The 14,248-nt window shown below is 41.1% G+C and overlaps 1 protein-coding gene and 1 long non-coding RNA gene across 4 annotated transcripts in view; one reads left to right on the top strand and one right to left on the bottom strand.

Annotated features, from left to right (window-relative positions):
* Positions 1-600: 600 nt before the first annotated feature.
* The window catches only part of LOC109498166, a 95,195-nt gene continuing 81,547 nt past the window's right edge, over positions 601-14,248 (bottom strand). For both annotated transcript variants that reach the window (XR_006595047.1, XR_006595044.1), the window contains exon 5: positions 601-966. This is a non-coding gene — a long non-coding RNA (uncharacterized LOC109498166). The remainder of the gene's footprint in view (positions 967-14,248) is intronic.
* FAM216B (family with sequence similarity 216 member B) lies at positions 4,945-12,708 on the top strand. 2 transcript variants are annotated; one of them, XM_019827152.2, is made up of 4 exons: positions 4,945-5,045; positions 6,597-6,709; positions 9,448-9,568; positions 11,294-12,708. In XM_019827152.2, the coding sequence occupies exons 2-4, from the start codon at positions 6,611-6,613 to the stop codon at positions 11,485-11,487; spliced, it is 414 nt and encodes a 137-aa protein (XP_019682711.2). In that variant the 5' UTR covers positions 4,945-5,045; positions 6,597-6,610; the 3' UTR covers positions 11,488-12,708. The 2 variants fall into 2 exon arrangements, with proteins under 2 accessions (XP_019682711.2, XP_044909406.1); XM_045053471.1 differs by lacking the exon at positions 4,945-5,045 and having other exon boundaries at positions 5,964-6,709.

Raw genomic sequence — 14,248 nt, 5'->3', positions numbered from 1 at the left:
CATATATAGGCCTTTGGAATTATAGAATTACAGTGTCAGCGACCCAGTATAATGTGTAAATACCTTTTACAGCGTTTTCATCAAGGGAGTTTATTTTTAAGACATCTGGGATGGGGAGCTCATTCTCTCTTGAGGTGGTTTCTTACACCAGAAATTTATATCCTGGCAGGCTTCTAGTTATGGATCCTAATTTTTTTCTTTTTGGGGGATATACAAAGTAAGTCTAATCTCAAACGCGTGATCTCTTCAAATACTTTGTGACGCATTATTGCCCACCCCGCCCCCTTCTGCCATAGGCCTTTTCCAGATTCGATAGCTCTTAATGCATGTGTCAGCTTACCCTATGACGAAGCACCTCTAGTTTAGCCACACGGCCCAGTTTGCCTATGTCCCTTGTCTGCACACACTGAAGCACAAAGAGCACACCAGGGCAGTCCCAGTCTCTGCCTTGTTTTAGATACTACACTTCTGTTGATACACACTCATGAATCCCTCCAGCGGCCTCATTAACTCATGATGCATTGCCTTTCCCTGTGCCTGAACTGCTACTAAGCATCACATTTTCTTTCTGTATTTGTCCAATTAGAAATGAAACTCTGATGCAGAATATTGTTTTTATTACTACTGCATTTTGTCCTATTAGATGCAGTCCATCACTTTAACTTGTCGAGATCTTTTCGTCATCTGCCATCTGCCATGTTTTCCATCCCACCTAGATCTCTATCATCTGGAAACTAGATCTTCGTCATCTGAGAACTTAATAAGCTGGTGAAACTGTGGAACAGATCAGAGCGTGCCACCAAAAACCCATCCAGATTGTCATGAACTCATTAATTAGCACACTTGAGTATAAAATTTTTAACAAGTTTCAAATTGTACTTATCTGTCCATGAGGGTTGCACAAGGCACCTTGTCAACGGCAGAAATACCAGGTCTACAACATCTAAGAGTCCCAGAACCGTCTCCCTGTTAACAAGAACAACAACAAAAGGAAATGACATTGCTTGAAAACATAGCTGTCAGTACTGATCTTTTAAATGTTTATAAAGTTGTTTTGCCAATCTGTTGCCGAGCAGTAGATGGTATTTTTATTCAGCCCACTTTTTAGAAAATTAGAATACATCTGGGAAGTGTTTTCACGGACAAGGACCTAAGCTTTAAACCCCTCAATGCTGTGAATGCAGAAACGCCTAGGCAGGTTTGAGAACTGATGGGAATGGCCTGCTTGTGTGAAACCTTCCCAGGAGACTAGATTAGAAGATGGATGACTTGGTATCCTAAGACTAATAACCTGCTCCAGAATTATGACCATAAGACTTTGTGAATCTGAAGCCTCCCCTTATTCAACAAAGCAATACTGCAGATGGGAACAGAACACACCCAAGGAGAGAGAGTTTCCTATTATAGCAATGCGTGTGTTGCTCAAATTCCCTTTTATTTCCAAAGGCCAAGGGGAGAAACCATAGACCGCAGGTAACCATGGGTTTGAATCCTGGTTCTCCTGCTTAATAACTATGTCATAAGGTCTATTTTTAGAGGACCATTGCTAGTCCCTAATGAAAGAGAGTTTCTTGCAAATTCTTACAATTAAAAAAAAAAATCAAGGTCTGGAATCTAGAATTATCTACAAGCTCCCAGGACACCTGTTCTAGTTTCTTTTGACATCATACCTCTTCGTTCCATAGCATTTATTTGGGATTATAGAGTCAAAATTAAATCCACAGACCATTTTGTTCTTGAGTTATATTCTATTTTAGATTTTTTCAGTACTTTTTGAATCTGTTTTCCCAAAGTCCTTAGCACATATATGACCATATCCAGCTTTTCATTTCCTGATAATCACTGCATTTAAGTGTTCAAAGTAGTTATTACTCATTGAAAGTGGCTTTTATAGACCAAACTGGGACTTTTAAGGTTTCTAGTTTTTGAGACCAGTGCCCCCTAAGGTGTTGGTATGTGTGAGAGCTTTGGTTTGGAGTTTTGGAGAAGTGGGAATTTTCTGCGAAGAGATCAGAGGGAAGAAAAACAAGATAGTAGAGGAATAATTGACACCCATTCCAACCCCCACCAAGCAAGATTACACCCAACAGGCTATGTAGTCCTACGAGAAAGAGAGTCTAACAAAGTCTGTGTAAGACTCTTGTGTAGAGACATCCAAAAGTCCAGGTGATATACGGCAGCTCTGAATGGGGACAGGGACAGTCCCTTCATTTCATGATGGTGCACTGAGGCCCTCTGAGGGCTTGGGGTAGCACAAGGAGGATATCTGTGCCTAGCATAACTATTTCCCTGGAGAGCTCTGCAGCTAAGAGGATCCTGGAAATGATGGAAAGGAGCAAAAGCAGAAAGATATGAGCGGATAATTTCCCCTTGGGTTCATGCTTTTCCAGGGAAATACCTATCTCAATGAAATAGAGTTAAGCTTTGCCTCTTGTTCTAGAAGACTGGATTCTTTGAATTAGGATTAGGATTGGACTCTTTGATTAAGATTCTTTGAATTAACCTCATCTTGGATTCTAATCATGGGTCCTTCTTCCTTCCTCACTTGGTAATGACCATGAGATCATATTTACCCTACTATTCTGTCAAAACACTTTATTATTCTATTATTCCATGAAAACACATGTTCTAAGGACAGTTATATAGATATACCACTGTCTTATTCCATTGTTTTACCACTGTTTCAGCTCTGAGAGAGCATGCATATTTTCTACCAATAGTCAACACTGTATTCCTTATAGTAATTAGATTTTAGGTGTTTTTATTCTTTTTTTTTTTTTGTAGTCAACTTTAATTCTTTTTGAAAAGTCTAGTCTTTGGAAAAATAATTTCTTTGATCAAAACTGATGATATGCATGGTTTCATCATTCTTAAATGTTAAATTACTGACCCAAACCTCCTGTTTCATTCCTTGACACTATGTACAGAGCTAGGTATTTTTTTTCTTTAAAAATTACAAACCTTAGTGGTAATAGGCAAACATTTGACTGTACATCTAAGTTCTTGAGCCTCCCACCTGACATCACAGAAACAAGAGGTACCTCTTAGATTTTCGCTGATGGTATCCCCACGTGTTGGCTAGTGTCAACATCTCCCAGCTTTGCACTTACCATTCTATACCCTTCTCTTTGTCATGGCAGTGGGAAGACTGCAAAATGCATTTTGCAGAGTCCCTTACCAGCTGGCATCCAATGGGGGACAGAAAATGGAAGGTGAGAGGAAAGGAGAAACTGCTTTCATGGTTTCTGCTTACGTCTGTGGCCGTGGAAGCATCAGCAACCATGTCAGGGACAGTAGCAGCAGGGGCAGTGGTGGCGGTGACAGCCACTGTAACATCAGCATTTGGGACAGAGCAGGGAAGCAAGGGCACTGGTTGAGTGCCAGGTACTGAGGTGCTACTCAGGCCGTGTTCCAACGGAAACAGCCTGGATGGCACAGTGTTTATGGACTCTGGGGAAAATCATTTTCCCTTTTGTCCCTCCAGCTCTAGGTGTGTTAGTGGTGGAGTGGAATTGCCTATCATTGCATGAGCGGGCCTTTCTTATTTTGCTCCTCTAACCCACTCCAATACTTTTTTTTTTTTTAATGTATTTTTGAGAGAGACAGAGTGTGAATAGGGGAGGGGCAGAGAGAGAGGGAGACACAGAATCCGAAGCAGGCCCCAGGCTCTGAGCTGTCAGCACAGAGCCGGGCACGGGGCTCAAACCCACGAACCTGATCATGACCTGAGCCAAAGTCAGACGCTTAACCAACTGAGCCACCCAGGCGCCCCTCCAGTACTTTTGAAACAGATTCCTTACATTAAGCTCTTTGTCAAACACCTAGATCTGTTTCTGTTTTCCTGGTGGTGCAGGGACTGATGCACACTGCTATGAATCAGCCCGTGTGTGTAACAGTCAGCAGATGTGGTATACCCTGGAAGGCATTTCATCATACGCTGGGAAAACATTCAAGGAAGATTCAATTGACGATGTCAACTCTGCATTCAATTGTTCTTTATCTCTCAGTAGAGAATCACCAAACTCTCAGATCCAATGAGAGGTTTGTGGTATCCACAGGCTTTTATAGACTCCTGTGTCTGCCATGTTTATTCCCCAGTCTCCAATAACTTAAATTATTGAAGAAAATGCAGACTTTCTATGTCTGGTGAGTTCTTTCTTTCTTCTGTAAGCTGCACAATTCATCACTCTCATCTTGATGAGATACTCCCTTTAGATACTTAAGAATTTTGAATTTGTGGTTTTCTTTTGGTATTTCTTCTTCCATTTTCCCTAGGAATTATTCATTTTTACAGATAATCTGGCATTCAGACGGAGGATTCAGAAGGAAAAAAGGAAGTCTGTAGTAATAATGCTACTCCAGAGGGAGGGGGTAAGATTGCTGTCATGAGTCAGGTTAAAACGCGCGGCTTATGCTGATGACATCAGTGTGGGCAAGATCCTTGTGCCACAGGTTCATTATCATCATACGCAGCCTCTAACCAAGGTCCAAAATGAGAATATCTTACTCCTCCAAAAATTAAGAAAGGAGTACTGTCTTGAACAATTCCACAGGTTACCACAGTAAAATTCACGCCCGTAGGTCTATATCTAGGAACTGTTTCTTCCTCATTCTGAACAATGTGGGTGAGGGGACTGACTCCAAATCTGGGAAATATATAATGGCCCATTGCCCTGGTGGATCTCTTGACCTTTAATACTCAGCCTCTCTGTCTCCATGTACTTTCTTTTCTCATGTCTGCATATAATGCAGATGTAGTAGATTGAGAAGCTGACACTTGATTAGACACAAAATTTCAAAGGAAAAAGATAAATTGTGCAGTCGAATGTTGCCCAGAAGCAGGGAAAGGCGTGCAGCCAAATCCATCCCCCCCCCGCCCCCCCCCCCGCCCCAGCTCCTTGTTTCATCACATGACGTTGCCTAGATATCAGCTTATCAACAGACTGAATTTCGACCGCCACCATCCCATGAAGAAAGAGACCTCGCAAGCAGACTACACTGAATAGGAGTAGCAGCTTTTAAAAGAGGGAAGTTTATAATACAGGGTAAGTCTTTGAAGCAAATCTTTTTGTCTCAGACAGAAGTTATTTGGTAGATTTTCCCTCCTTGAATTTTCCAAGCATTCTAATCAAACTTTATCAGGTATAGTCCACTTGACTAGGCAAGAAGGATTTCCTTAGCAATAGCCCAAGAAAAACACCCATGAATTGTTGCCACAAGAAAGATCGTCAGTCATTTCCTTATGCTAGTTGAGGAAAGAAGAAATCTTTCTAGCTTTGAAGAATATTTATGCTCTGCTCTGCAGATCTGGAAAATGGGAGGAGGGATACTGAGAAGATCTAAGTACAGGATAGAGTGTCAACTTTTATCACAGAGAATATTAAAAGAGTTATCTTGGTTAGTGTGGTTTCTGAAGTGCACATTGAGGGAAGGCAGGATTAAGTACAATATTTATAGTTTAATTTATAAGTTTATATCGTGGAAACAAGACACACAGAGATGTTGGCTGATGTTTTCCTAATAAATTTCTCTTCAGGAAGATCGGAGCCTTAGCTTCATGAATTCAGAAGCAGAGATTTATCACATGTTGAAATACTTCTTCAGCGTGTGTACATGTGGGTGCTTTTATGTATGCATGTGCATGAGCATATAATAAAGGAGAGGAGAGAGAGAGAAGGAACTGGCATGAAGGAGAGCTTTCTATAGCCATGATCTCAGTGAGTCAAACAACCCGATGGGGGTAGGTGTTGGCAAGGGCAAAGGTATGAGCAGAGGAGACAACACTTAGAGTTCTCACTCCATGCCTTGGCGACCCTATTCCAATATGTCTATTACTCCTTGATTATTAATTTTTTTTATTATTGTACACATCTCAGATTCCAAACCTAAAACAATACGGAAAGGAAAAAAAAAGACTTACTCATAGTCTTTTTTGCGGCTCCTTCATTTTGTCGGGCAATTGGCAAGAAATACAGCTAAGTTTAATAGTTTCTTGGACAGTGCAGTGCCGGAAAACTGCAAAATGTGCAAGAAACGGAGAAAAATGTAAAGGAATACTATACTGCCACTAAAAATTATAGGCTTTTTTAAGGGATATTCAATGAGCTGGGAAAGTGCACAACATATAGAGTAGCATCTCCCTTTTCTAAAACCATACAAAATGTACACAGAAAAGAAAGAATAATAGGAAATCAATCAAATGCCACCAATAGTTATGGACAGTTAGATCATGGATAAATTTTCAAAAATGACATATACTGCTTTTAAAGTCAGATAAAGTAATAACTATTATTTATAACTATAAGAAATAACTTGTGACAGGGAGTGGTTCCCCAGTCTACATGTTGCACACACAAGATGAAGCAGAAAGAAAAGTCCTTTCATAAATAGCAGGTGGGAATAGGGAAAAGTACAGAACTGAGCAGTCTGGTGAGATCCAATTACTTGGAAACATGTGAGAAAACTTCTTATCCCTTGACATAAATAACATCTATTTATTTGTTTCTTTATTTACTTACTTGCTTACTTATTTACTTAGGTCCCAAAATAGGCTGAACAAAATGCAATTTCATGCTATGCTTTGTTGTTCCCTGGAGGCACAGGATAAAGAATGGGAGAAAAACGGAAAAGACAGCAAAAACTTGGGAATGTTCCACGGATTCCTTGCATTCGCGTCCCTTCCTCTGCCTTGGAGACTTCTTTACTGAAGGTATAGCATATCATTCGCTAATGGAGAAAATTTGTAGGTCTCTCCTTCAAAGCTTGAGAACTTTTTCTCATGTCTTTGTTTACCCAGTATTTGGTAACATCGTGCCTGACAAAGGCCCTCAGTGCATGTTGACGGCCTGTGTGGTGAATAAATGAGCCCTTGGATGATCCGATCCTATACCCAGCGCATTTTAGGAGCTCTGTGGACAGTCTTGTCTTCATTGCAAAAGCACTGATCGGTGGCGGGAAGCAAACCATGTTATGGCTCCTTGCTAGAGAACGATGTTAGTGCCTTCCAGTCAAAGTTATTTAAAGCCATTCTCATAAATACTTTTTGCAAAAGTTAAGTTCTCTTCCATCGCCTCAAGGAAGGATAAGCAATAGGGTAAGAATATTAGGACTGTTATTTAGGAAGCTCAGATCCCTGCTAAGGAAAGGACATAGCATTCCCGCCCCCCCCCCCATGAAATAAAACAATAACTGCTAAGATTTTATCTTCTATAATGATTATTCCCATTGCCCTTTGGAGCTTTGCTTTTGAAACTGGCTTGCTATTTTCATATTATATTGTTGTCTGTCTTTTGAAAAAGCTTAATTAAGAATCGATTATCTTCTTCAAAGATATCTTTTAAAACATCTAATTCACAAACTGTAAAGTTGAAATGATGTCTCAAATTGAGAAATACTTGGCTTTGCTACCTTCACTCTGGACACATTTTCAATATCAAGCTTAAGGTCTCTAGACACCAGAAAATAAATTTGACACACAGGCTTCAACTCCATACCATTTTTTTAAGTTTATTTACTTATTTTTGAGAGAGAGAGAGAGAGAGAGAGAGAGAGAGAAAGAGCGAGCAGGGGAGGGGCAGAGAGAGGGAGAGAGAGAATTCAGCACTGTTGGCACAGAGCTCAGTGCAGGGCTCGAACTCATGAAGGGTGACATCGTGACCTCAGCTGAAATCAAGAGTCAGACTCTTAACCCACCGAGCTACCCAGGCACCCCTCCACACCAAATTTCTAACAGATGAAAGTCACTTTACTTTTACATTTGATTCACTTAAATTTAGTTTTCATTACAATGGTTAACAACTTGCTTTGAAAATTCTGTCATTGTTTTGAATTTTTTAGCCTACGGTGAACTTCTTGTTCTTTGATTTTTCTAGAATGCTGATGCCACTATCTCAGTCTCCCCATCTACATACGATAAGCGTTGATGATAGATGAGGTATATAACAGAAACTGTAGTCCCAGCCCTTCTTGCTCCTTGCTTGCCCTAGAGGTCAGCCTTCTAAATGCTCTCCCTACCAATGGTCTGTCTTCCCAGAAGCGCATCCTCCACAGCAGGGCCAGCTGCAAAATCTGGTCACATGAAAGGATGACATTTGGGGTTGGATAATTCTTTGTTACGAGGGACCGGGAGGCTGTCTCGTGCACTGTGGGATGTTCAGCAGCACTCCTGGCTCCTACCTACTGACTGCCAGTAGCATACATCCTCCCTTTCACCATTTATGACAACCAAAAATGTCTTTACACATTGTCAAATGTCCTCAATGGTCAAAATCACTCCCTTTGAGAATTGCGGACTTAAATAAAGACCTTCAATGGCTCCTCATATAAAAGATAATCTTTAAACTTTTTTTAAGTATTACTTTTAAGATTTGAGTCGGAACATTACATCTATAAGGCTTTTATGACCTTCCCCTGCCTACCTCTAAGCCTTTCCCAGCTCAGACTCTATATTTTGCTTGAAGAAAAAAAAAAAAAAGTCTGCTTCCCAATATATCCAGATATTTTGTGCCCCATTGGAAATCTGTACTACTTTCTCCCACTAATTAGCCTTTCTTTTTCTTCCAGCACAGTGGTTCTCAAATTTTAGTGTGCTTGTGTCAGAAATCACCCAGAGGGCTTGTTAAAACCCAGAGTTCTGGGTCCCACTCCCCAGAGTTTAGGCTTCTGTAGATCTACGGTGGAGCCTGAGAATTTGCATTTCTAACAAGTTCCCAGGTGATGCCAATGCCCTTTGAGAACCGGTATTCTGGTTCTTTGGGGGAATTTCTCCTCACCCTAAGACTCCGATGTTTTGGTCAACTCATTTAGAAAGCCTTGCACAGAGTTTATTTTCCTCCTCTGTGTTCATAGCACCTTTTAACTAGCACCTGTGAACCTTTATCACATTACCCATCCACTCATCCAGCTATCTCCCCTGCTTACTGACAACTCTTGGTGGGAAGTTCTCTTGACCCCATTCAGAAGCCGGGTCTACGTCAGGCCCTGTGTAGAGTCTCATGACCTACCTTCTCCAACAAGGATCATACTAGATAAATAAAATTATAAGATGTTGGAAATCCTTAGATCTCTCTCAGCCCAATACCTTGACCTACTTACTTAACCTAGAATGTTTGCTTATCCATTTTTACTATCACACAGGCCAGTGGAAGTTGTTTAAATAAACTAGGAGAAGAAACTACCCAATGGTTGTTTTCCAATTGTTACATGTATGTGTGTGTGTGTGTATATATATATATATACGTGTGTGCGTATACATATATATATATATATACACGCACAATTTGTATATATATATACACACACACATATATACATAAAATTGTTATACATACATATGTATGTATACATATATATATCTTATTTGCAAAAGAAGTCAGCTTTGAATACATCACACTCCTGGTCCTAGAGAATTCCACCAACTCATCAAAATCACCTGCTCTGCTCCGACAGGACCTAACCCAAGGGCAGCAGCGCTACTTTTACAGCATCATGAGGATTTACAATTCCAGGCCCCAGTGGGAGGCCCTGCAGAACCGCTATATTCACAGCCTTCGGCACCAGCAGCTGCTTGGTGAGTTTTAACTACCTGACCCAAACCAGGCACCTTAGGGAGGGACTCGTGTGCTGCAGCCGGAAGTCAAGTTTCCAGATAAATAATTCAAGTAGAATGGCCTCCTCTGCCAGTGTGCTATTTTATAACATGGCTGGCAGGCCATGTTTAAAAATGATTATCCCTGACAATCCTAAGCAAGGCTTTATGGGTAAATTAAGAGGGCTTCAAGAAATCAGAGTATGGATTGCCATAAAATGTCAACAACTGTCTGAGATTTACAGGCACTTGATCTAGTAGAGATGGCAATGGGCTTTGGCAGATGGTCTAGGCTCAAACCACAGGTCAGCCGCTTGCTGGATGTGCGAATTCAGAGGCTTGGTTTACTCACAACAATAACAGTTACGTTTCGTGAGCATTTCCCATGCTAGAGACCTTGTGCTAGGAGCTCTACACATATAATATGTAATATTATATATTATACATTTTCTCCCCAGTTCACAGCAGTGGGGAACTGCAGCTCAGACACGTTATACAACTTGCTCAAGTCGTAGAGTGAATATCAGGGCCGTCGCCTGCACAGATCATGCATTTTCACGCCCATGCTCTGACATCTCTCTTCTTCTACCAACCTCATGGGATTTTATGAAGCACAAATGAAATGATGGTTGCAAAAGATCTTCACAGACTTTAAGCAACAACCTTGTGAAAGATGTGACTGTCTTTGAGTCTCTTTTCTTCTAGCAAATGACTTCGGTCTCCAGCTGGCCTCTGTCACTGGAAGAGCTTTCTTTTTCTAAGCAGCTCACTTAACATTAGCACCTCAACCTTATATTGTTGTTCCTGCGTTTGCATAAAAGACACGGTTTTTGCAAATGGTTGAATAACAAGAACAGTAACAATAGGTATCTGTTATCAGGCCTTCCTATCTGCCAGGGACAGTTCTGAGCACTTTGCAAATATTGTCTTACTTGAAACTCAGTCACCTCCATCCAATGGTAGGTGCTTTTATAACCCACATTTTGCAGAAAGGAAAATTGAGAGGTGAAGAAGTTAAATCACTTGGCCAGGATCATGTGACCGGTAAGTGGCAGAGCTCGATGCAGCCTGCTCAGGATTGCCTGAAGTCTTGCAGAAGCATCATCTACTAGCTTTGTTCGTAGAGTAAAATTGCATAGAGGCCAAGGAAACCCGGGGAAAGAGACATTCAGTGTTTAGTGCGCATAAGATCTACCTGCATGAGATATCAAAATGCAGATTTCCAGACCTAACTTTCTGAGTTTCTGATTAGGAAAGTCTTTGGCATAGGGCCAGAAATCTGAATTTTCTAAAAAGCGTTATTAAATGTGGCCTCAGCCTGATGATTGTGTCGTGGCTGGTCTGCAGCCTACACTCTAAAAACACTGACAGAGATTCAATATATCAGTTTCTGGCTTGAGGAAAATTTTGAAAATGAAGATATGCAGGTCAGGCTCAGATGACTCATGGCCCAAGTCCCTCCCCAACTGATCTGTCATGTTGATCAATGACCATGTATTTTTTAACTTAACTGAATGAGCAATGCAAAAGAAGAGAAGTACACTGCCTGTCTTCAAAGATCCTACAACCTGGGTGTGTTAAACACAATGGTTTCTACCGTGCAGAGTAGAGGAAATTTTATGGATTCAGAAACATTTGCAAGGTTGTTTGCTTATTTGTTTTGTAAGATTGTTAACTTTGAACTTGCTCTCATTTCTCTCCCCTTAGGCCACATTACTCAACAGGAAGCTTGGGTTTGTGCTGCTGTGCTTAGAGATTCAACCAAGAGAGCCTCAGCCAAGGTAGCTCCCCAAAGATCCATCTCCCAGAAGCCTTCAGCCATGACAAGAACAGGGCCGTCAGCACTACCTGTGGTTCAACGCAGGGCTAAAAGTGCAGGGCTTGGCTACCTCAGAAACTGAGGTTTTGCACAAGCTCTGAAACAGGTGCTTTGCCCATGTACCCCGACATCTAGTGGGTGCTCAGTACCTATTTGGTGAATGAGAATGGAAAAAAAAAGTAACTTCTAACACAAACCCCATACCTAGGAATAATCTCCCTCCCACTCACATAAATTTTACCAGCAAGAACAAGTAGAAGGGTTTAAGAGCAGTGGAGCTAAACGTAAACAAGCCTTTTACTCCTCATATAATGTGTAGAGTGAAATGACTTCTGAAGCTTTCCAAATAAAAGCTGCCTTTGAATTAGAACCTTCCAGAGAAATCCCAAGAACCGTGAGAGGGAAAAGTCATCACACGGCGCCGGGTGCCCGGTCCCCGGGTGACTGCTGAAGCCACCCACTGCAGATTCGGAAAATACACAAACCAGTACTGAGTTAACAGCGAGCATGCGGGGTGGGTTTCCAGAGCCTAGCATCTCAGCAGAAACTGGGCTGTGTATTTCCATATCCTCCTTCCTCTCTTCTTTCCCATCGAGGAGTAACATTTAATTTGGCCCCAAATCTTCTGGGTCTTGCCTGACTCAATCCCTTTGTATCATCTTGAAACTTGGACTTATCAACTTGCCACAGCTGGGGTCGTCTACGGAGCTGGAGTTGATCATGACACAGGCAAAAGAATTCGTGCACGCATCTTTTCCTTGCAGCTGAAGAAACACTCTCAGCAGAACGAGAAAGAGCCCCCAAAGAACTGGTCTCAAGTCTAACCTTTCCGTGGCCTCACTGGTTTTAAGCGAGCACCCAAGACCAGACAAATAAGCAAAACAAAACAAAAACAAAAAGGAGATAACAATGAATCAAAACAACATACGGTGGTACAGTGTTATATGAGTTACATTTAATTGTTATTTTCATCACTAGTGATTTTTTTTTTTTTCTGTCTGGAAAGTTAGACACCAGTGCTCACATAAAGTAAAAAATTTAAAAATGCCTTTACTTCATCTTTATGCTAAATGTTCAACCCCCCTCCCTCATTTAAATCAGCCAATGACTTTGTCATGCCTGTAAAAGGAGTTGCTTGAGATGGAATTATAGACTTGTTTGACGAGGGATATGCTGACAGTGATCTGGAAGGAAGATGCTGTACCATTAGAAGGAAGAAAAAAAATAATCCCATCGATGATGATGATGACGTTCTCTCTGCAACCATTCATAAAGAATAAAGAAGTTTCTTGACCTCTGCAAATCCTGGCCCTGACTCATGTACTCCATGTAGCTTTCCAGTTCTAAGAATCATTAGACAGGCTTAAAAGAAGAAAAATAAATGAAACTATAGTGAGCTACAGAGTAGCCCTCTTAAGGGACTGAAGTACGTGATAGATTTAACTTGACCTATACTAGCTTTCCCACTGCTTCCAAAATGGGCCTTTTATCCCGATGAACTTCTTGCATGCACTTTTTAAAATTGAAGTATGGTTGACGCACAATGTTACATTAGTTTCAGGTGTACAACATAGTGATTCAACAGCTCTAAGTGTTATGTTATGCATGCACTTTTATCTTAGACTTTTTTTTTTTGATGGGTATGAATATTTGCTGTGTAAGCCTTTGCTAGTGATGCAGAATATTAAGGAGGCCACTTAGGATTCTGAGCAGCATCCCTTGCATCAAAAATCTCAGAAGCACCTTGTTTCTAATAGAGGCTTCTAAGAGCTAATTGGTAAGTGAATGTCCCAGGCCCATAAAAAAAGGACAAATCTAAGTCAGTGCAGAAGGCCCCACTTACTGTCTCTCCCTTCTGAGAAAATAATGCCCTCCCAGTTGAGCCCCACCCCAAAGGCCTATGAGGAATATGACCGATTATGGTGCTAGATGAAAGGCGCTCATTGAGAGAATCCTGAGAAAGACAGACAAAGGGGAACAGAGGATAATCTGTAACACCACAGTCTGCTTATCTATTCACTAGTTGATGAACATTTGGATTGTTCCTAGCTTTGGACTATTACAAATAAAACTGCTATAAATATTTTAATATAGGAGCGCCTGGGTGGCTCAGTTTAAGCACCTGACTTCGGCTCAGGTCATGATCCCATAGGTTGGTGGGTTCGAGTCCCACATCGGGCTCTGTGCGGACAGCTCAGAGCCCGGAACCTGCTTCGGATTCTGTCTCCCTCTCTCTCTGCCCCTCCCCTGCTTGTACTCTTTCTTTCTCTCTCTCTCTCTCAAAAAAAAAATTAATATGAGCTTTTGTGTACACATAAGTTTTTATTTCTCTTGGATAGATATCCAGAAGTATGATTACTAGGTCGTATGCTAGATTTAGATTTAACTCTATACACTACTGTCAGAGTGTTTTCCCAAGTGATCATCCCATTTTGCATTCCCACTAGCAATTATAAAAGTTCACGTTGCTCCACATCCTTGCAATGTCAGACATTTTACTTTTTTTATATTCTAGTGGCTATGGCTGCCGGATGAAGATATTATCTATCACTGTTAAGTACAGACCTCCTTATTAGGAACCATAGCAAATTTCAGGGAAGGAGTTCACGATAGACAAGGAGGTGGTGACGGCAATAATCTTGGAGATTCGATAGAAGAAATTTCAACGTTTAGCAGTCAACGTTGATTAAGCAACTGTCCAGCTATTTTTTAGGGCAGCAAAGACTTGGAGGAGGTGAGGAAGAAGAAAAGGAAGCAACCCCTGTAGGAAGAACTATCCCTGGTTCAAACTGCTTAAACACACAAAACTGGGTTCAGTGTGTCCTCAGTACCTTCTCTCTTTT

The sequence above is a fragment of the Felis catus genome, chromosome A1 (assembly GCF_018350175.1).
Source record: "Felis catus isolate Fca126 chromosome A1, F.catus_Fca126_mat1.0, whole genome shotgun sequence".
Lineage (NCBI taxonomy): Eukaryota > Metazoa > Chordata > Mammalia > Carnivora > Felidae > Felis > Felis catus.
Note: the sequence above shows the minus strand (reverse complement) of the source record. Positions and strands in the feature narration are given on the sequence as shown.

Coding starts and splice junctions, on each gene's coding strand:
- FAM216B (XM_019827152.2), top strand. CDS start 6,611: ATGGGAGAAAAACGGAAAAGACAGCAAAAACTTGGGAATGTTCCACGG. Junction 6,710..9,447: donor TGGAGACTTCTTTACTGAAG/GTATAGCATATC, acceptor CTGCTCCGACAG/GACCTAACCCAAGGGCAGCA. Junction 9,569..11,293: donor TCGGCACCAGCAGCTGCTTG/GTGAGTTTTAAC, acceptor CTCTCCCCTTAG/GCCACATTACTCAACAGGAA.